This window comes from Lissotriton helveticus, chromosome 9 (assembly GCF_964261635.1).
Source record: "Lissotriton helveticus chromosome 9, aLisHel1.1, whole genome shotgun sequence".
Taxonomy (NCBI): Eukaryota; Metazoa; Chordata; class Amphibia; order Caudata; family Salamandridae; genus Lissotriton; species Lissotriton helveticus.
In genome coordinates this window covers 1,191,279,665-1,191,302,818 of record NC_136070.1, presented here as the reverse complement: position 1 = coordinate 1,191,302,818, position 23,154 = coordinate 1,191,279,665, and the positions used below count along the sequence as shown (strand labels likewise).

Sequence of the window (23,154 nt, the reverse complement as noted above, 5' to 3'; positions counted from 1 at the left end):
GCACTCTGGCACTGCTAGATGAAAGATCAGCATCAAAGGCCCAGTCTGTGGGCTGATTTTTTGGTTCCATGCACCAGGATGCGACCAAGGGAAATGTACAGCGCACTGCTTTTAGAATCTTCCGTGTGCAGAAGTGGGGAATTGTCTGGCCTCCAAAGGAAGGTAAGTGCTTCAGACTGCAGTTATACAGACTGACATGAATGAATCTGGGTGTGCATTAAGAACCATCAATGCTAGGAGTTTGATTCACAACAAAATAAATAAATCTGTACCTGGAGGTTTACACTAGGCTTGGGCGGTAAATTCTGTTCCGCCCGCGGAATTTTCAGAATTTGTGTAATTTCACGTTCCGCGGAGAATGCGGAATTGCCAAAAATTCTGTGATCCGTGGCTTTGCAGAATTTTTTGCTTGTTTGCGCTTTCAAAATTTGTGTTTGCAAGATATTTCCCCCCAGCACGCAAACAGCGTCCGCGAACAGGAAAAAAGCATTGCGAACTGGCGGAACAAGCAATTCCGCGTGTTCGCGGAACTTTGCGTGCTCACAGAGATTTTTTACAGTTTCACAGAGGTTTGCGAGGCATAACTACACAAATTCCGCCCACCCCTAGTTTACACCCTGGCATGGGTGAATATCAGTGCCATCTTAACGCATGGGCATGCTGGGCAGTTGCCCGGGGGCCCCACGAGCATATGCTCCCCATGCAGACCAGAATTTAACACAGATTTTCCATTAAACATTTTTATTATTGTGAGTGGTTGTGTGGGCACGGCCCAGTGCACTGCTTTGCCTGGGGGCCTATAATGCAATTAAGACGGCCCTGGTGTAGATTTACTCATTTCAGGGTTCACATATGTTTCTCAGGCTATATATTGGAACTTGTTACACTCACAGTTTTGCGTGATTACTTCTGGGGAGCATTTGAGAATTTGAAATTGCTTACAGAGACATTTCCACATGCACAAGAGTACATAGTGCTAAACTGTGCATGGTGAATTGCTATTACCTTGTTTCAGTGGTATTTTCTCTTTTTTTTATAGCACAATTGGACAACATTTTTTATCTGAAGAAACCCCACCACCTATATTCCACACATTTTGGGAAGGTCCCCCCCTCCCCCTGGTAAGGGATGTCCTCTAGCAGGCGTAAATGATCATTTGTAGGGTGGGAATGTGTGGAAGAAAGATTACAGAATACACAAAATGTCTCCAGTTTATAGGTGTCCTAAACTTTCCAGGGGCACCCCAGACTGGAATGTCCACTCTCCAACCCCACTCCCCACCCTTTGAGTAAGGTTTTACTGATGTGCAATAGTAATCCTTCGTGGGGTAACACCACACATGAACAAAGGGGATTGCGCAGTGTTTCATTTGTAAAATAAAAAGGGCCAATGCCCTAAGCTTTTCTTGGAAGCCTGCGACCAGCAAAGGGGATTGTTGGTGTTGAATATGAAGGTTGTCTTACTTTTGTCTTGATTCCACCATAAGCCTCTTTCATGCACTGCCCTACAATTCCCGCCCATGTATGTACCTCTAACTGGGTATTTTCCTACACTGTTGCCTCCCTTTATCGTTGTTTTTTTGTAATTCCCTTAATAATTTTTCCACTTTCTCTGACTTTCGTACCCTTGTTCTGGGTCAAGGTGTGAAATTAAAAATAAGTGTCGGTCCCCAAAACTGAGTGCTAATGGGCCCCACCGGATCCAATGAAGCGCTGGATTTGCAAAGGCGAACTAATCTTTTGTCCATATCTTGCTGTCGTAAATATAGCCAGGTGTATGCGCAAGTTTGTCATGGGTGCACAAAAACATTTGAATAGGGAGGGCTGCGTTTTCATTAGGCCTGGGTGGTAAATTCCGTTCCGCTTGCGGAATTTGGGTAATTTTGCACTCCACGGAGAACGCGGGATTGCCAAAAATTCCATGATCCGTCGCTTTGCGGAATTTTTTGCTTGTTCGTGCTTTCAAACTGAGTGTTCGCAAGATATTTCTCCCCAAGCACGCAAACAGCGTTTGCAAACAGGAAAAAGGCATCACGAACGGTCGAAGAAGCAATTCCATGTGTTCGCTGAACTTTTGCGTGCTCACGGAGATTTTTTACAGTTTCGCGGAGCTTTGCCTAGCACGACTATGCAAATCCGTCCTACCCCTAGTTTTCATTACAGTCACATTCATCCTTTCACCGACCAATTAGCTCATTAGGGCAGAGAAGAACCTTGAGCTCGCTATACTACTCAAAGGCGGTGGGGGGAAGGGGTCGCATGATGGGCACATTTGGTCGTGGAAGAGTGGAGGTCAATCGGAAGATTAGCCCGTAGGTGGATTTTAATGATGGTGGAGAAATTGGTTTTCGAGCACAGGAAGAGCAATGGTGCCATCTAGTGATCGAACAATGCTTTGACAGGCATGTTTCCAATAATCGTACATTCCTCTTTCTTTAGCTGCCAACATTCTCTACAGTCACAAACAAGTCTTTCCCCTGCGGCTGTTTAGGAGCATTTTGAGACAGTGTAAAAGCACAGAACTGCAAAATTAAATGTAGGGCTCAGCAGCACCGCCAGTTGTAGCAGAGTCTGCATATTCCATCTATCGTGCGTCAGCGTGGCTGTAAATTAAGCGCCATGTACTCAGACACATTCATAGTGGAATGCCAGCAGGAAAAAAAAAATTAACAGTCTCAAGAAGACTTTTCAGATTCATAACAATTCATTTAAATATTCATTCAAGGCTAATAATTACTAAAGATGGAGGTCGTCTTTTTCATACAGTGTTAAATGCTATAGTTCGTTTATTTCCAAATGCATGCTACCCTGTTTGCAGTTAAGACAACCGAGATGTAAGGAGATAGATTTGCCCAAGATCACACCATTTGGTAATATTGTAGTTACTGTAGTTCAGCAGGTTGTAGACATTGGTTAAGAGGGCAGTCTATTAGTGTATCAGTCCACTGCATTCGGTGATGTGAATATACAAAAACAGTGGCTCTATTCATTCTGCCACTCACACATTGGATGCCCTACTGTCCCCTGTACCCATTTATTCTTTGCTCTTTTCTGCGCCCACTTGCATCCACCCACCACCACCACCACCCCACACCGGTGCCCCCTGCACATCCCTAAACCCCTCCATGATGTTTTTCTTTTTTTTTTTTTTCCAAAGGCGGTGCAAATTGCTAAAGGGCTCCTTGCTTCTGTTTCCCACTTCATGCACTTCTTTATTTTTTTTTTAGTTTACTATTCTTTAATAGCCACTGGCCCTGTTCAAACTGAAAAACCCCCCAAAAAAGAAACGTCTGCCAGGGCGTCAAGGCATGATGACGTATATGTGTGAAGCGCCAAGATGTATACGTGCACATGTGATGCGCAAACACTTTTCTTATCACTCCAATATGGCCAACATGTGTCTACTTACATATATCACAGATCGTTGAATGTAAAGTGATCATGCAAACAAGCATTGGCAAAGCCAATTACATTCCTCTTGGGCTTTCAAAGGTAATACCCCTGGTCGTTTGCCACTACTCTTTATGCTAGAGCTTAATATTTGCGTCTGTCGGACCATGGTTGAGCTTGCATACTATTCGTGCTGGGGTGATGAACAGGTTTCTTCTATGCTGTGCCCCACTATGTAGCTGCTACTGGGACACCCATCACTGACTTCAGATAGAGTAAGGAAGCCACTGTGGGGCAAGTCAAAGAAATTTACTCCTGGTTCAAAGGGATGGAGAAAATAGGCAGAGAGTATTGTGTGTATGAGCAGTGATGTCCACAGTATCTCATCCACTCTGCATCGCGCAGCCATGATGTAAGAAAGTGTCAGAGCTTAATTGAGCAAGTGAGTTGTGGTGCTCAGCACCGGCACTTATGACACTCTGCCACATGGTGGTGCAGCTTGTTTAATTTAGAGACGAGCACAACAGTTGTTTATGAATTCAATATGCGTTTAAAATGATTAATACGTGCTGCCAAAGCCATTCTTATTTCTTTGAGGGCTTGGATTAGTCAGATTTGTTGCAACTGTAGGTGTGTGATGGTTAGTGTTAGATCTGGGGGTCTCTAGTTGGCAGAGGTAAGTACCAATGTCCAAATAGGGTCCCTTGCTTCTAGTCAGGGTAAGGGGGATACACTCTTTAGATAACCCCTGCTCACCCTCTTGGTAGCTTGGCACGAGCAGACAGGCTTATCAAAAGCAATGTGAAAAGTATTTGTTCTAACACTCACAGTAAAACAGTGAAAACACCACAAATGGACTCCACACCAGTTTAGAAAAATAAAGTATCTTTATCTAAACTACACAAGACCAAAATGACAAAACTCCAACATACAAAGTTCAAGAATATGATTTTCAAAGAGTTCGAGGGTTTGCGTTAAAATAATCCACAGTTGGGTCACGTTTAGCCCAAAGTACCTGTAGATGTGACAAATATTCCAAATGGAAGCTGCAGCGTTGAAAAACAAGCAAAGCGTCACTCCTGAGACCCTGGGGAGGCGATGCGACAGCCCCACTGGACGCAAGGGTTTGTTGCGATGAATCTGGTCTGTATGGGGAGGGATGCGATACCTTGTATGGATTCCGGCACGCAGGTTCGCTAGGAAGCGTTTCGCACAGGCACGATGCGATGATCTTCGGGACAGCGACGATCTCAGGTGCGGCGGTGATGCGCAGCTCATCGTCGATCTTCTCCTCTCCCGGCCCCTCGATGCGATGGCTCTGCGATGATGAGATTTGGTTCGCAAGTAAGCGGTGCGACGATCTCACCTAGCGACGACAGGCTCTGCGACGATACTCGCAGCGACAGTAATCTTCCTGCACCGGGGCGATGCCTCCTGCAAGCAAACGAAGCATCGGTTCTTGCAGCAGCAACAGGCACTGCAACGACCTCGATCTTCGCTGCGGCGGAAATTTCCTCGCACTGTTGTGGATGCGCTCCGCAAGCGAGCGATGTGTGAAAATTGTAGATTGTCTTTGTTTCTCCTTGTCCAGTTTCCCAAACAGCACGCACAACTTTCCGAGGCCCCACAATTGGATCAAGCACTCTAGGAAGGGCAGAACTCTGTCAGCAGAGTTCAGAGGGGAAGGTGGGGATGAAGTATTTTTGTTCCTGGGACTTCTTAACAGGAGGCCAGCTCTCTTCAGGCCTTTGGAGATCTCTTCAAGCAAGGGGAAACAGCACACAGCAAAGTCCCTTCCCTCTCCTTGGCAGCAAAGCAACTGCAGGTCAGTCCACAAACACACAGCAGGACAGTCCTTCCTCTTCAGTCTTCCAGCTTTCTCCTTGGCAACGTTTCCTTCTTGATTCCAGGATGGTCTAATTTTCTGTAGTCTTGGTAGCCCTTTTTATACCAGTCTTTCCTTTGTTCTCTAGAGGCAGAGAGGCCTTGGCTTGGTCGGAACCAGTTCAGGTCAGTTCCTGAGCACTTTGTTTTTCTGTCCTCTCCTTTCCTTTCAGAGAGAGGGGCAGAGTATTCAGCCACCCAGCAGGAGGTGGAGCAGCATTGTGGAAGCCAGGCACAGCCCTATTCAGGCCCAGGTGCTATCCCCTCCCACCACTCAAGATACAGATGCAGTAATTCAGCCTAGGGCTGACTCATTCAGTCTCCTGAGGGCTCCCCAGCCCCGGTCACTCACAAACCAGACAGTCAATTCACAAACAGGCCAAGGCACACTAGGGAAGATTCACAGAACTAACTTAAGACAAAATCCTAAACTTACTACTTTTGGTATTCACAGAAGTTAGGATTTTGTCTTAAGTTTGTCTTAAGACAAACTTAAGATAGACTTAAGTTAGGATTTTGTCTTAAGTCTGTCTTAAGTCTGTCTTAGGACAAAATCCTAACTTCTGTGAATACCAAAAGTAGTAAGTTTAGGATTTTGTCTTAAGTTAGTTCTGTGAATCGGCCCCACAGAAAGATCAGACAAGAGAACAGCCACTTTCTAAAAGTGTTGTTCTCAAACACAGGATTTAAAAACCATCTTTCCTAAAAGATAGGTTATTAAATTCTGAGTTCAGGGATACCAGACTTAAATTTTCGACCTTGCTCCTATGGGAGGATATGCAGGTAAACATTATACACAGCATTCCCCATTATAGCCTATGGGCAAGATAGCCCTCTCAATAATGAAAAACGAAAATGGCTGTAATTCACTACCAGAGCATGTCACACACAGTAGTACATGCTCTACCTTTCATATGCACTGCACCCTGCCCAGGGGGGTACCTAGGGCCTTCTATAGTGGTGTCCAATGTGTACGGCAAGGGTTAGGCCTGGCCATTGTGGACACTGGTCAGGGCAGCATGGCAGTTAGCAACTGCACACAGGCACTGCGGTGGCAGGCCTGAGACACCATTTTAGGGCTACTCATGTGGGTGGCACAATCAGTGAAGCAAGCCCACTATTAGCATTTGAATCACCTGCTCTGGCACACTCAGTGCAATTTACTATGAACTTCCTGGTAATACAAAAATGCCAATCATGGATAACCAATCACAATAACAATTTACTCAGGTAGCACTTGCACGTTGACACTGAACAGCAGTGGCAAAGTGCCCAAAGCATCTAAACCAGCAAAAACGAAATCCAGCACAGCGTCAAAAATACAGGAGGTAGAGTCAAAAAAGTCAGGGGAAACCACGCCAAAGGTGCGAGGTCTAACAGTTAGTAGTTGCGTTGTAGCAGCGGTTGGCAGCGCTGACAGTGACAATGGGCAGTGCAGATGAAAGTGCAGTCCTAATGAGGGCCATGGCCCTTAAGTTTATTTTACAAATTAAGTACTACAAAGTGCAACCTTAACCCAAAGCAGGCCTGGGCCAAATCAGAGAGTAAGGGTTGCATTGGCATCCAGATACCTTAAATAATGTAATTAATGACTTCTATTTAATTCTAGTCATCAGAGTACCAAAACAGCTAATTGGGAGCTCCGTGCAAGTATAACGCTCAAGAGAATCGTCTGAGTGAGAGTAACCTAAGCGTCCTCTGTTAGGGCTATGTAGAGGCTTAAAAATTCTTCAAAGAGAAAAAAATAGTAAAATTATTTAAGGGTCAAACCTTTCACAGTTTGGGTGGAGGCAAAACTCTAGGTGCTATAAGCGCCCTAGTTTCATTTCACGAGTGGATGACTGCCACCTGCAGCTGAAGAAGTGACCTGCAGGCATATGTTTTTATTCTTACAGCATAACACATTTGTGTCTTTAATGACCTTGAAGTGCCTGTTTAAAACAAATGTCTAAGTGCTATGTTGCTGTGAATTTCCTTTGGTGTGCCTCTGATTAAACATCTTGACACCTTCCTGTCAATCGCCCTCAAAAGCAGGGCTGTTCCAAGGACTTTTAAAACAGTCAAAGTCGCATGTTGTCCTTTAGCCTACAGTGTCCTATAAATTAAGATCAGTAGCTTGAAATTTTTTCTGAAACCCAATGGCAGTAAATAAAAATGTCTTAAAGTCCGAGAGGCATGGATGACTTTTCAGCCACCCACTCAGTCACTCACTCACTCACTCACTCACTCACTCACTCACTCACTCACTCAGTCACTCACTCACTCACTCACTCACTCACTCACTCACTCTCAGCCTTCCACACTTAACTGGCTTGAGGTCGCCAATTGCCATGCAGTTTTCTTTGCTCTTTTGAACAGAGGGCACTCCCGGTGAACTGCAGTGGCTTCCTGCTGTAGTGTTTTTTAGCTGTCCAAAGGGTTCATGCTGTCATATGGTAAATGTGTGCTTTGCATTTTTCTGAAATGTGCAGCGTGAGCGCATGGTCCTCATTACAAGTTGCCTGGTACTAGGGGAACAGTAAATTTAGTGTTACAGTGCGGTAAATCCGCCCCAGCACTCTGCAATTACAAGTTAAGCCCCATGGAATGGGTAATTACTGTGTCGGACCAGATTTAGTGGTCGTAAAACCACATGGAATTCCCAATTCCATTGGGCTTAACACATACATTTGCCATCTGCTCTGAAAAGGTAGTAAATGTATGCTGCAGGCTCTCTGTGGGGTGGGGTTGAGGAAGGAGGACGTAGGGATGTAGAAAGTAGAGAAGGGAAGCATTGTTGGCTGCCTCAAACGAAGGGTGGTGCGCGGGTGGAGGGAACACAGGGGGAGGTGTGCAGGGGCGAGGTTCGCACAGGGGGAGTCACGCGATGGGGTGCTATTAGTAATATATTAACAAAAAACAGAGCTTACCTAAAGCCTCTGGCTGCTTCCCATGTCACGTAAATGTCATGGTACTCTATTCGGCTTCCTGGCGCTGATACTCATACCGCTGTGGAACCCCTCCTGGCTTTCCCTATGAAGTGTCCACTCCTGGGCACCCCCAGGGTGAAGCCAGGCATCCTTAGCGATGTTGGGGCCGGTGTGGAGGCTAAGCAAGCTATTGCCCAGAGTTGCAGCGTGGGGCCCGTGATTAGAATAGGCACCGAGGCGAGAATTAACAGGTCCGAGGAAATTGAGCCCGAGACCCCGCCGAGGCTGGAATCGAACCCTGGTCCCTGGCCAGAACTCTGCATCAGGGTCTGCCGCTCTAATCATTAAGCCACACTCCTCCACGTCCTGCCTCCTGTCTTTTTTCGGTTCCCAGCAGCCCCTGGGACAGACTCTCAGAGGGCTGAAAAGATGATCCACTCAGGACAGGGAGTTTGTGGGGAGTTCTCCAGCCCGGCTTTTCAATGCAGCCGGCCTGGAGAAAGCTAAGTGCGCATGTGTGTTTGGCCAGCCTGAGATGACCGGCAAAACACATATGCACACTTAGGGAGTGCACGTAGCACTCCTCCTCTCCCCTCCCATTCCTCAGCTCGCCCCTCTCTACAATGCAGGCTCAGAGCCGGCATGTGAAAAATAAAACGATGCTAGAACTTTGTTTTATTTTTCATTTACTGGCTCTGAGGGAGGCAGTGGGGCAATGCTCCTCTGTCATTGGTAGTAGCCGCCTCTGGAGGGAAGGGGAATGTAAGATCTAACAAAGGAGAGCACTGAATGCTACCCCATTAGAAAAACAAAATCTGAGCAAGAGGCTTGGCTGCTGCAATTTTACAATGTTGAACTACTGCACAATAAAAATGGGCCTGGATACCCAATACTTGGAAAGCTGGGTACAGGAAAGCCTCCAAGATCAGAATCAGGCAGAGCAGAATTCCATACGGTAATTTAGCTCCATTGTCTTATATAGAGAACCATAGTTTAAATGAACAGCATGCAATTGGATAAATTATAGGACACACTTGAAACTGGTCGGATATATGCCTGTGCCTGGCACATTAGAAAGCAGATGAGATGGGCTTTCAGGGTTAAAAATGAGTACATACTCTGACTCCCCCTCGAAAAGCACTGAGTAGGACAATTTTTTCAGAGGACAACAAAGGAAATACACATAAACGTTGATTTCCGGGCTGGCGTTGCAGTCTCACGTGTCCATTTATCATTCGGAAAGTGGTAGCAGGGCCACCTCCCACCAGCACATGGAAGGTACAGTTTGGGCCAGAAGCGCATGGAAGGCAGGGAGGAAGTGTTTGTATGAAAATTATTTAGAAGGCAGATTATGGAACTTAACTGCACACTTACACTGACAGATCATGGCAGATAGGGGTTGTGCCAACTATGTGCCAGGCAGCTTTAATGTCAAGAGTGCATAGGGGGCAGCATTTATGACGACATACTATCCCAGAATATGTTGTCAGCAGTGCACATAAGTCAGTGGTTTTTCTAACAGTGACTAATAGACAAGGTTTGTGCCAACAGCACATGGCTGACAGTGCATGTGCCAACACTGCATGGTGGTCAGGGATTGAGAGTGTGCCATCACTGCCCAGAGGCCAGGATGTGTTGTGTGCCAGCAGTGCCTGGATGGCAGGATGTGTGCCAACAGGGAATGTCAGGCATTATTGTTGCAAGCAGTGAATGGCCAGCAAGGGTTGATGACAATAGACCATGGCAAACATAGTTTGGACCAACACAACGTGACATAGAGGGTTTGTGCTGCCATGCCCCGGAAGGCAGGGATTGTGCCATCAGAGCATGACACTGAGGGGCATATTTATGATGCAGTCGTGCAGTGCAGTAAGTCCCCTTGCTGTGCTGCACTGCACCAATTGGAAAGGGCAGGAATTCATCAGATTCAAGGCATTCCTGACTTTTCCCTCTGCGCTGGCGCACAATAGGCAGCCTAGTGCCAATGCAGGCACCCTGCACTCTGGTGCAAGGGTACCTGCGTTGCATGTGGGATTGTTTTTGTGCAGGAAGGTATCCCTGAGAGGCATATTCCTCTATCTATGTGTGGTGCAGAATGAAGCACACAGAAAGAGGCAGTTATAAGGAGAAATAAAGATATTTCTCCTCACTGCGTCTCTCCTGGGGATGAGTATCTTTTCGGAGCATTCCCAGGGTTACAAGATCTTGTAAATCTGGGGATGTATCAAAAACCATGGGAGCTGCAACATAATACCCATGCACTGCCCTTGGAATGCCTTCCCAGGGTAGAGTAAGGCAACACAGCAATTTGCACAGTGTTGTGTTATTCCAGATTTTTGGAGTCACTCAAAGCCATGCAGAGTGGCTTTGGGTGGCTTAAAAAAAATGACATCAGGTTTGCGTCGCTCTTGCATCACATGACGTGGTGCAAGAGCAAAGCAAATCGGGACATAAATATGGCTCTGAGTGCCAAAATTGAACACAGACAGTGTCTTTGCCAAAAGCACACTTCAGACAAGTATGTTATCAGTGACCGGGATGACCCTCACTGCGCACCATTTTAGAAGTCTACGTGCACAATCACCTATGACTCCGCCCAGCACCTTCTTACCTTCCTCCGCTGAATAGACGACGGTGACGGGGCTGAAGGATCCCTCGCCCCGGTTGTTGTACACCCCTACTTTCACCTCATAGGGCGAGAAAGGAGGTAAGCTCTCATTGCGGAAGACGTATCTCGAGGCATCTGATGAAGCCACTACTGTCTGCATCCAACTGACAGTGCCAAAGGGCCGGAACGCCACCACGTAGCCGAATCCACCGCCGTTCTGCAGCTCCTCAGGTACAGGCTGCAAATGCAGAAGAAAATTGGTTTACATAGCGGGAATACGTTGAAAAGGTGAAATATTCTGTAATGTGTAGGTCACTGTGCGACACCGGGAGCCATATTTACAAGGGCAAGGCGCGACCGGAACGTCACCTTTTCTGAAGCACCGGTGGCACATAGCCCTGATCCATATTTATATCCAGAGGTAAGGAAAACACAAGAATAAGGACAAAAACCATTGACTCAGGAGCAGGAAAATGAAATAGACCAGAAAACCGCCCAGTTATTAGCAAGGGGCAGACCCAAAGCTCACTCTCAGTATAGTTTAAGATCTTGGTTGCAATGCTGTCTGCAACAGAAAGTTAAAGTTTTCGGTAGCAAGACTGCAATATGATAAAAATATGAAGGCTGAGCATGCTATGACTAAAGGACCTAATAGTAAGTTGTTTGAGATAACAAATAAAGTTGGATAAAGTCAATTTAACTGAATTGATATTAATAAAAAATAAAAGCAGGGGCTCTGTCAACAAGCCACGTCAGAGGATGTTTCAAATGATTTACCATTATTTTTGTTGTTGCTTGGCAATAATTAGAAATACATTGATATAAGTTTACATTTTACATTTTTTGGACAAGTACAATAATGTAAAACTATTTCATTTGAATCAATACAAGCCACAGTGCTATACACAAAGATTATATATTAAAAATGAAGTACGCTTTTCTTCTCAAATTGATGTGTGCCTACTTCGTTCCATCAGTGAGTCAATATCTTTATGACCTGCAAGAAATATTTCCAGTGCCTGATCTTAAAGAAATGGATATTGTTTTATGTAGGACACAATGAGATCCCACAATTTATCTTTACATACTTGTGTTTCTCCTTCAACAACCCATTAAAGGTAACCTTCTCAATGTCATGAAAAACTACAAAATGATGCTTCATGAATAATCGTTTTCTACAAGAGGCATAGCTCCAAAGTCTAATTTATAAGCAATCGATTGCCTGTCCTGGAAGACATGTCTACAGTGTTTAATTGAGGAGCAATGCGCGGTATTAAATAGATGTAAATCAAAAGCTTATTAACAAGCAACGCTCACTATTAAGAAGGCATTCACCATTGTCCATTGTGTACAAAGGAATCTCTACTATGGAAGACATGTCAGCATTGTTTCATTCACGAGCTGGACTCCATCTGGAAGGCAGGTCTTCCATCTCCCATTAATCAACAATGTACTCTCTATCACAGGAGAAATATCTCTATTGTTTCTCCACCATGCAGGGGAAGTCTATCTAGCAGACACGCCTCCAGTGGTCTATTTAAATGCAATGAATCATGTGTGAGGGAAGACAGTTCTTTGCTGTACTGCTGATAAGCAATTTTCCCTTTATCGTTAGAGATACACCAATAGTATTTAATAAGTAGATCCTTTCTTAGGAGAGGCATGCATATCTACTGTTCTTTTCAACAAGACATTTCTGAAAGATGATACATGTCATACCTGCAACATACCATTCACAAGCAATTGAGTCTGTCAGATAAGTGCTGCTGTGTTTTTCCAACATATTTTCCTTTGATGCCCTATTCGTGAATCACATTACCTCTGTCACTTAAGTAAAACCCTGAAATGTACCATAAACAAGCCAGGGCCTTTTCTGTGATGTAAGTCACACATATATTTTAAGCAAACAAACTACGGCTTTTTCTATAATGTAAGTCACAACACTTATATTTGAAGAATATGTAGGATATGTGAGCTTATGCAAGACAATGTCTTAGTTACTAATCCATAAGAAAGTGTCTGTAGAAGACCAACATGCACTGCCCAACACATGGCTATTGGCCACTCTATGCTACCTGACGTAAGTTACCAAGTTTTATTGACAAATTGTGGAATCCCTGGTTGATCATCATCTATTGTTTGTATTATGAGGTTGAGGTTGCCCTGATGAGTGAAGCTAACCCAATCCTCCTTTATTTGATACCCATGCCTTCCATGTCCCATTTACAAAGTGACAAAAACTTATCTGATGAACATACATCTATTGCAGTCAGCAAGTCCACTTCCATAAATTGAGGGGTAAAGCAAGCAAAGCAGATTCAAGGTACTCAGTCTAACAGTGCAAACTCCTGCAAGGATACTTACCTCCCAAGTAATGACTAGCTCAGATTTCGTGCCACCGCCTCCACTCACATTCCCTGGTGTCACTTCAGGCACTGATGAAAGAAGGACATAAGAAACTGTGATAAACAACTGAAGGCATTTAGTAAAAGTGTATTGCACAATCACTAGTACAGAAGTGTTTTTCCTCACTTGGTGACCTACTGAAGGGATGCATCAACCAGATGATGCTGTATCAAACTCAACAACTACACTATGCCTGATGCAGACTACACCTACGTAACCAGTGTGTCACTGCCACTAGCCCCTGAGGCTGACAATATGACCTCACAGGGTTGTGTACTAGCTAATATAGGACAAATTAGCACAGATAGACCATTGGCTTCCTGCAGAAGGAGATAGCACATTAGCACCAAAATACAATGATACAAAAGAGGGTCTTAGGGATAATTTTTACCGACCCTGTAGTCTCCACACCCCAACTTATATATACGAAAAAACACAAGGAGACAACCGGTCAACTCTACGTAAATTAAACTGATGCACAGAAGAAGAAGGACAACACGCAACCACGAATTGAGTAACACATTGCTAAGAGAAAAGTCCCATCAGCCCACCCTGCTGGCGGAGCATCATCATCTGGGAGTTGGCGATGGTGAATCCATGCCGCCCAACCCAAACCATCGGGTGATAGTGCAGCGCTGGATATTAAACCAATGGTTGGCTCTGCCCAAGGTGTTCTCAAGAAATGGTGCTGATAGTGTGCAGTGTGAAGTGTAGGTGAAATTAAAAATGACTACAAGGACAAAAAATATGTTTAATTAGGATTGTCCTAGTGTCAAGATTAAAAACAAGGCCTGATAGTTTGAAAATATAACTATCTCAAGGCAATATGTTTCAGCCGTAAAGGTAACACTGCCCGGCTTTCGTCAGGACCTAAAGAATGATATGCTACTGCAATTATAATACAAAAAGTATGTGAGAGATATTAAACTTTGCTTAAGTGAAATATTGTGCTTAAGTGATAAAAATAATGCAATAGTGGTTGTTAACCACCCTACCAGAACCCGGTATGTACCAGAGTTTGAAAAAAGTTCCAGGTTGATATGAATGCAATCTTCTTTTTCAGCTTTGTGTGGGAGTATGCCTCACCTCACCCGGCAACTGCTCGGTGAATGAGGCCTCGCTCTATCCGTCGGTACCTCCAGCCGTAGACCAAGCCAGGTGTTACTCAATTCGTGGTTGCGTGTTGTCCTTATTCTTCTGTGCATCAGTTTAGTTTACGTAGAGTTGACCGGTTGTCTCCTTGTGTTTTTTCGGACAGCACCTTAGCACCTATTTCTCTGACAGCCAAAGGTAATCTAGAGGGGAAATCTTTTGTTGTCCAACAAAGGTTGAGAGAGCTCCACCATTCTGGACCATAATACCTTATCACACCACCTTTATGAACAGTCCCAGAGAAGAATAAATAGAAAGAACTAGGTCATGTGACTGTCCATTTGTAAACATTCAGGTAAGTGTCTTCCCAAAAAATACTTACAGGCCTCCTCGGTCCTTCTTTTGTCAGATGGTTTACTGGGCTCTCCAATTCCTATCAAGTTGGTGGCGATTACGCGAAACTCATACTCAACCCACGGGTTTAACCCCACCACTGTGGCTGTGAAGGAACGCCCATCAATGATCTCTGGAACTAAGCAATGAAAGACAACAGAAGAAAGCAGTATATTTATTAATTTTACAGACAAGCCATGGTTGAACAATGTGGCTTTCCTTTTGTGCGTGCGATGATGGGGTCCCACCTGCATGTCACTGTTCTGTGCCTATCCTGTGTGCAACTAAATTGTACACAATCTGAAGGGGTAAAGGGGGAAGGGAAATGGGCGAGGCACCCCCCCACTCAACAGTATTCAAACAATTAATGCCTCACCCAACTGTTAACATCCATATATAACGTGGACCGGGTAGGGATACATTTTCAATACTACCTGGAATCTGTCCAATAACATAAATCCAAAGGTCTGGATGTATTCTTTACCAATATAAAATCACACAGGACCAGATCATTCACCCAAGAAAAAGTGTGAAAGATAGAGAGAGTACCTCACGGTAGAACAACCCGAGGGGGTTCCCGGTTGATGGTTCCCGGTATACCCACTTCTCATCATTGGCAACTCTCTCTATTGTGAAAAGACAAACGTGCACTCAACAGAAGAGTAGTGCGGACATAAGAATAGTGAAGGAAGAACACAAATAGTGACCAACGTATCAAACCACTGATACCTGTTGAAAGTGTCAAGAGACACACAACAGAACCCCAAACAGACCACACCAAAAAAACAAATAAGTTGTGTAGTGGTGCTTTGCTTGCTGATGCCGTTTTATTCTGATGCAGCGAAGCACTACTTGTTAAAAATGGTTACTTATATACCAACAGAGTTTCTTTCCTCAAGCCGACATGTTTAATCGCACCTTCTTGTGGCGATTTCATCAGGGCATATGAGGGGTTTTCTATTCTCAATCTTTTCACATTATACTGGACCTGGAGTGCGCTATGTCAGCACATACCAGCGTCACTCCTCAGGACACTGTGCCAAATGTTCACGTGTCCGTACCCGTGACCCGAGTAAATCACAGTCACTAAAGCCGCGTCCCTCCGTGTGGACCGTCGGAAGCGCCGGAGGGACGCGGCTTTAGTGACTGTGATTTACTCGGGTCACGGGTACGGACACGTGAACATTTGGCACAGTGTCCTGAGGAGTGACGCTGGTATGTGCTGACATAGCGCACTCCAGGTCCAGTATAATGTGAAAAGATTGAGAATAGAAAACCCCTCATATGACCTGATGAAATCGCCACAAGAAGGTGCGATGAAACATGTCGGCTTGAGGAAAGAAACTCTGATGGTATATAAGTAACCATTTTTAACTAGTAGTGCTTCGCGGCATCAGAATAAAACGGTATCAGCAAGCAAAGCACCACTACACATTTTATTTGTTTTTTTGGTGTGGTCTGTTTGGGGTTCTGTTGTGTGTCTCTTGACACTTTCAACAGGTATCAGTGGTTTGATACGTTGGTCACTATTTGTGTTCTTCCTTCACTATTCTTATGTCCGCACTACTCTTCTGTTGAGTGCACGTTTGTCTTTTCACAATAGAGAGAGTTGCCAATGATGAGAAGTGGGTATACTGGGAACCATCAACCGGGAACCCCCTCGGGTTGTTCTACCGTGAGGTACTCTCTCTATCTTTCACACTTTTTCTTGGGTGAATGATCTGATCCCGTGTGATTTTATATTGGTAAAGAATACATCCAGACCTTTGGATTTATGTTATTGGACAGATTCCAGGTAGTATTGAAAATGTATCCCTACCCGGTCCACGTTATATATGGATGTTAACAGTTGGGTGAGGCATTAATTGCAACTAAATTGTAAACATGTGTATTTTGTCCTAATGCTGAGAATAATATGTTCTCTCCTGAGAGTGTCTCTGGTCTATGCGCCTAAAACCTTCTAGTACCTGTGAGTCCCTGCTCTACGAATATGGGACCATCTCTCATACTGTTTGTGTCTCTGCTCTGTAAGATACTTAATGTACACTGTTATGTCTGTTATGTATGTAACTCCACCCTGTGCACTACTTTATGACAGTGAGGTTGTATAACTCCTAACTTTATTGTGTCTCTGCTATGTGTGTATGAACCCATCTGTCTCCCTGTGTGAATGTTTCTCTGCTCTTTAAGTACGGTATCTCCTCTCTCTTCATATGTGTTTCTCTGCTCTTTGAGTAAGTTATCTCCTCTCTCTTCATGCGTGTATCTCTGCTCCTTGAGTAAGATATCGCCTCTCTCTTCATGTGTGTATCTCTGCTCTTTGAGTAAGATATCTTCTCTCTCTTCATGTGTGAATCTCTGCTCTTTGATGAAGATATTTCCTCTCTTCATGTGTGTGTATCACTTCTCTTTGAGTAAGATATATCCTCTCCGTTCATGTGTGCGTCTCTGCGTAAGATAGACACTCTCTCTACATGTGTGAAGCTATGTTCCCGTCTCTTCCTGTCTGTATCTTTGCTCTATCTTTCCTCTGTAAGAGACGTTCTCTATATTCATGTGAGCATCTCTGCTCTTTGATGAAGATATCATCTCTCTCTTCATGTGTGCCTCTCTGCTCTTTGATGAAGATATCTTCTCTCTCTTAAAATGTGCCTCTCTGCTCTTTGAGTAGGATCGACACTCTCTCTGCATGTGTGCAGCTATGCTCCCCTCTCTTCCTGTGTGTATCTCTGCTCTGTAAGAGACATTCAATTCATGTGTGCATCTCTGCTTTATGAATAGAAGACCTTATAGCTCCCTGCATACCTCCGTATTATGCTGTCATCTATCTCCATGTGTGTACATATCTTTGTGAGTATGAGGACTTATATCTGCCTATATGTGTGTGTGTTTCTTCTATTTTCTTATGAGGCTCTGCGTGCTTCTATGTTTCTCAGTTCTGTGAGTATTACCCCGATATCTAATTGTGTATGGGTCTCTAGTCTGTCAGTATGAGACCCTATGCCTAATAGTGTGCATCTGTGCTCTGTGAGTAGGAGACTCTATGTCTAATTGTGTATATCTCTGGTTTGAGGATGTATGTGTCTGCCACTTGTCTGTGAGTAAAAGCCATAAACTATGGGTCTGTGTCTCTGGTTTGTGAGCCTGAGACCCTATGTCTAATTGTGCATGTCTGTCTGTGCGCATGAGACCTTATGTCTAACTGTGCATCTCTCTCTCTGTGAGTATGAGACCTTGTATTTCGGCCCATTCATCGGTAATCTTTTTTATTCATGGTCTTCATTTCCATCCCTGTGATTGTGTCTCTGCTCAATCAAACTTGCATATTTTTTTATTTTGTACATTTTATGTGGTACACCTCAAAAAAATCATATTGCCCCTCAACCGCAAATATAATTTCACACAATGCCGTATTAGAATGTATGTTTTACAATTAATGCCCGATCCCCTCGTCTGTTACACCGTGGTGTCTTTTTTATCCTTATCATGGAAAACTAGGTGACTGTATAATACCCAAGAATGAATTATATGCTGTGGTTTTAGTAATTGCTTGTAACCGATTGTTCAGTCATCATGAATGCTTTGCATGTTTTCTTTTTTTTTTATTTCAGAAATTCTTTATTGTATATAGAAAAATATAATTTTACATACAGGGAAGAGGCTTATACATGAGTGGAAGCAGAAAGGAGAAAATAAGGCAAGAAAGAAAGGAAAAAAGGGGGGGGGGGCGGTAGTCCGTACTCTTGAGATCATTCGCCAGTTTGCAGTCTCATAGTCTTATTGTCCATATTGCGTTCATTGGTGTTCCATGGCATTTGTACGTCTCTGTGATCAATCATCTTGTGCCCCGCGCCGCCCCGGGGGGACAGTGGAGAGAGATATAGATAAAGTAGGAGATGTGCACGTTGCTCTGTTAGCACTAACCTATTTCAGCCAGCGCCCTCATATGTATCTCGTTCACGCCTACGGTGGCTTGTGTGATGACAGGTAGTGGTCTAAGGATCCCCACATGGTCGACTGCTTGTGCGTCTTCGGTGTGTGTTTTGCTGTTATGTTGTCCGCTCCCCTAAGGAACGTGACCCAGTTGAGCCACGCCTGTGGAGCCGCCTTTGATGTGTCCTTCCAGTTAGTTAGGACTACTTTGACTGCGGCTGTCAGCAGGAGATCTATGAGGTCCCGTTCTTCCGTCTTTGTGATTGCCTGGGACGTGAACCCTAGGGCCAGGCTTGCGAGGTCTATTTGTATGTCTGTGCCTGTGATCTCGTGGATAAGTGTTCTGATCTTCCCCCAGAAGTCCTTGATTTTTGGGCATTTTAGTAGGAGGTGTTCTAAGTCTCCCCTTTCTTTATCACAGTTCCAGCACACGTCGCTGTCTCTAATGCCTACAGTGGCTAATCGGGCTGGTGTCCAGTATGCCTTGTGTATCAGCCAGAATTTTGTCTGGTTCAGCGTGGCCGTCACTTTTTTCCTACTAGTGGACCTCCATAGCTCTGCTTTAGCTTCCTCACTGAGTGCTTGACCTGCTGCCTCCCCCCAGAAGTTTATGACCTTGTCATTGAGTTTGGTGTGTTTGGGGCCTAGGATCTTGTAGAGGTGTGCTACCTGGTGTCCTAGCGTGTTCAGGCTGTTAGCCAGCTGTATTATCGAGGGTGTCTGGGTGTTGAGGTTCGCCTTCCTTACTGCGACTTTTATCTTCAGGAAGTTGTATAGTTCGACGCTGTTTAGGTTGTACTCTCCTTTCAGGGTGTCGAATGTTACGTCAGCGCCCTTGTTCTTAAGGTCCCTGGCTGTGGATATCCCTTGGCTATACCAGTCGTGCATGTCTAGGACCTTACCCCTGTATTTTAGGGATGGGTTGTGCCAGATTGATTCAAAGGGCCCTCCTTTGATGCTCGTGTTCAGAAGTTTGTCAATTTTTAGCAGAGCTCGTTTTGTGTTTCTGAGTACCGGGTTGTCTTTGATTGCTGGGTGTTTGGTGGCCGTGAGGAGGGTGATGGGTTTCATACCTTTTAGCAACCCCTGTTCTAGTGTTAGCCATGCCGGTGTGTAGTCATGTCTTTGGTCTAGCCAGTGCAGTCCCTGTCTAGCTAGGCACGCCTCGTGGAATCGTTTGAAGTTTGTTATGTTTAGCCCCCCCTGTTCCTTTGATAATCTGAGTTTTTGCAAGCTTATTCTGGCCCTCTTCCCTCTCCATAGGAAATCGTTCAGTATCTTGTCTATCTTTTTGTGGAAGTCATCTGTGTTGGTTAGGGGTAGCATGGCCAGCATATAGTTGACCATTGGTGTGAGCATCATTTTTATTGTTTCTACCCTCCCCCACCATGTTGTGAACTTGGGCGACCATCCGTCTACTTTGGCCTTGATTTTCTGGAGTATAACCTGTTCATTATGCTCTAGTGTCGTGCTCAAGTTCCTCTCGAAGAGAATGCCTAGATACTTAATAGGTTTGTTTTGCCACGCTAGGCCTGACGTTCCGAGTACTGTACTTGTTGTGTGGATGTTTAGGGGCTTACATTCTGATTTGACCTTGTTGAGTTTGTACCCTGAGACCTGGGCGTACCTCTCAATTGTGTCTGTCAGTGCCTTGATAGATCTCTCAGGGTCTTCTGTCATTATTAACACATCATCTGCATACGCCGCTAGCTTACATTTTTCTCCTCCTATTGGCACCCCAGCTATGTCCTCGTTCGTTCGTATCATTGTTAGGAGCGGTTCTATTGCCAATAGGAAGAGGCCGGGTGAGAGTGGGCATCCTTGTCGCGTACCTCTGCCCAGGTTAAGTATGTTTGAGGTGCCGCCGTTCACTACCACCCGCGCCTTGGGGCTGTTGTAAAGCGCCATCACCATCCTCCTGTAGTTGGGTCCTAGCCCGAATTTCCCCATGCAGTGATCTAGATAGGGCCATGAGACTCTGTCAAACGCTTTTTCGGCGTCCAGGGCTATCATTACGGCCGCTTTGCTACTCTGGGCCGAGTGGTTGATTATATGGCATAGTAGTCTGGTGTTGTCATGGGACATGCGGTTTTTGAGGTACCCTACCTGGGAGTTGTGTATGAGTTTAGGTAGGTAGGCGTTAAGTCTGTTGGCTAGTATCTTCGCGTATATCTTGCAGTCTACATTTATGAGTGAGATCGGCCTGAAGTTCTTCGCCTCTGTCGTGTCTTTCCCTTCCTTTGGTATGACTATTATATTTGCCTCAGCCATTGATGGGGTCATGCGTCCTTTGCGGACGCACTCCTCAAATACCTGTTTCAAAGTGGGTTGTAGTGTGGTCAGGTATTGTTTATAGAACCCTGCTGTAAAGCCGTCAGGCCCTGGTGCCTTGTTTTCTTTGAGGCTGGCCGTGGCTTTCCTTATCTCATCCTCTGTGACTGTTAGCTCTAGGACGTCTCGTTCTCGGTCTGTTAGTGTGGGTGTGGCTATGCTGTTAAGGAGTTCCTCGCCCCCGTCCTCTTTTAGCGTGTCGTCTCTTGTGTAAAGCCCTTCATAGAAGTCCCTGAATACCTCCAGGATGTCCTTATTGGCAGTCTGGGCCTTGTTGTGTTTGTCTTTGATTGCCCCAATTGTGTGCTGCTTTTGTTTCCCTTTCAGATAGGTTGCTAGGTTTTTCCCCGCTTTGTTGGCAGTGCATAGGTTAATTGATTTATATTTGTTGATCCAGGTCCCTGCTCTTCACTTAATATTCTGTTGAGCTCATACTTCAGTTTGGTTAGCTCTGTGAGTGTGTTGTTGTCTTCTAGGCTGGCTATGTGGCTGTTCTCTAGCGTTTTGATCTCTTTCTCCAGGTCAGCGATCCTTTTGTTCCTTGCTTTGTTCATTTTCCCTTTTATTGTCATTACTATCCCCCGTATGGTTGCTTTAAGTGCGTCCCATAGTACCTCTCTAGGTGTTTCTGGTGTGTCGTTGATTGCCAGATACTCTTTAATTGCTGTGTCTATCTCTGCCTTCGCTGATGTGTGTTGAAGAAGGCCGTCATCGAATCGCCACCTGCGTGTTGGCTTTTCGTTGTGTCTGCCTGATAGGGATAGGCTTATATGTGCGCGATCTGATATTGTTCTGGGTCCTATCTGTGTGGTCTATGAGGTGTGTGTGTGTTTCTGACATTAGTATATAGTCTATCCGACTATAGGAGTTGTGGGGGTTGGAGTAGAATGTATATTCTCTGGCGTCCGGGTTGCTTAGACGCCACGGGTCCTTAAGCCTCAGTTTTGTGCACAGGTTCCTAAGGATGTTAGGGCTAGCAGTAGGATAGCGTCTGCAGGGGTGCTTGTCTATTGCTGGGTCCAGGACTTGGTTGAAGTCACCGGCGACGATCAATAGATCTTCCATTGGTAGGTTGTGTAGCTGGGCACCTATCCCCTCCCAAAATTGTTTATCCTCACTGTTAGGGCCGTATATGTTTGCGACATGGTAGGTCTCTCCTGCTCGCTTGAGACTGGTCACTAGTGTCCTACCCTGGGTGTCTGCTTGGTAGCTTGTAAGAGACATGTTCGAATTTTTGCTGATTAGTGTTATTACCCCATTCTTTTTGTTCTGGGCTGGCGATCCCACCACCTCCCCTATCCAGTTAGCTCTTAATCGTTGGATGTCTGCCTCTTCTAGTCTGGTCTCTTGTAGCACATAGATGTCGCTTTTAAGTTTCCTTAGGTGTTCGAGCACCTTCCTTCTTTTTACCGGGCTATTCAGCCCCTTAACATTAAGGGAGACTATTTTGATATCTGACCCTATGCTATTCTGGCCGTTATGTGTCATTAATGCTGCTTTGTGTTCGCTGTGCTGGTGGTCTGCTATTAGGCTCATTTGCTCTCCTCGTCATGTGCCTGATCATGTCTTCATGTTTCCTTTTGCTCCTACTTGGTGCGAGTGTGAAAGAGAAGTAAAAGATGCAAGAGCTGCATAGAAATGAAAGAAAGATAGATAGATAGTCAGTAAGCCCATGTACAAACCCCCCCCTCCCCTTTTCCCCCCCTCCCCACTCCCCCATTCTCGCCTTCCCGCCCCCCTCCCTCCCTTACTTGCAAAAAGGGTGTGCGACGACAAAGTTCCTCTGCTCGCATCATCCCTGAGGTAGAGTTGGTTTCTTCTTTGGCTGTTGGTGTGCTCTTTACTCGAGTCTCTTTTATGCCCTTCAGTCTCTCTATTGCCGGGGAACTTCCTTGTCTTTACATTCTGAGGTAGATCACTGTTCTGTGTTCCCCCGCTTAAGCTTGACGTGTGTCTCTCACTCCGACTGTTCGTTCAGCGGCGACGCGCTCCTCTTTGCTGCCCCTGGGCTTTTGTTCTCCTCCATGTCCTCCACTGCTGGGCCTTGCAGGTATCGTTTTAGAGCCTCTGGGCATTCAAAAAGCATCGTCTTCCATTTGTCTGTTGCCTTGAATTTTGTTGGGCTGACGAAGCTGAACGTGGCTCCTCTTCTCCGCAGGGTGTCTCTTTGTGCCAGGAAGCCTTTCCTTAGCTCCACTGTCGGTTTTGA

At 45.1% G+C, this 23,154-nt stretch overlaps 1 protein-coding gene across 1 annotated transcript in view; it reads right to left on the bottom strand.

Moving 5' to 3' along the window:
- LOC144782335 (contactin-4-like) overlaps positions 1–23,154 on the bottom strand; it is a 964,244-nt gene that overhangs the window by 37,245 nt on the left and 903,845 nt on the right. The window contains exons 18-20 of the mRNA XM_078661655.1: positions 14,671–14,820; positions 13,155–13,225; positions 10,794–11,028 (exon numbers count right to left, since the gene is read on the bottom strand). Of these exons, the coding sequence (XP_078517781.1) occupies positions 10,794–11,028; positions 13,155–13,225; positions 14,671–14,820 (456 nt within the window). The remainder of the gene's footprint in view (positions 1–10,793; positions 11,029–13,154; positions 13,226–14,670; positions 14,821–23,154) is intronic.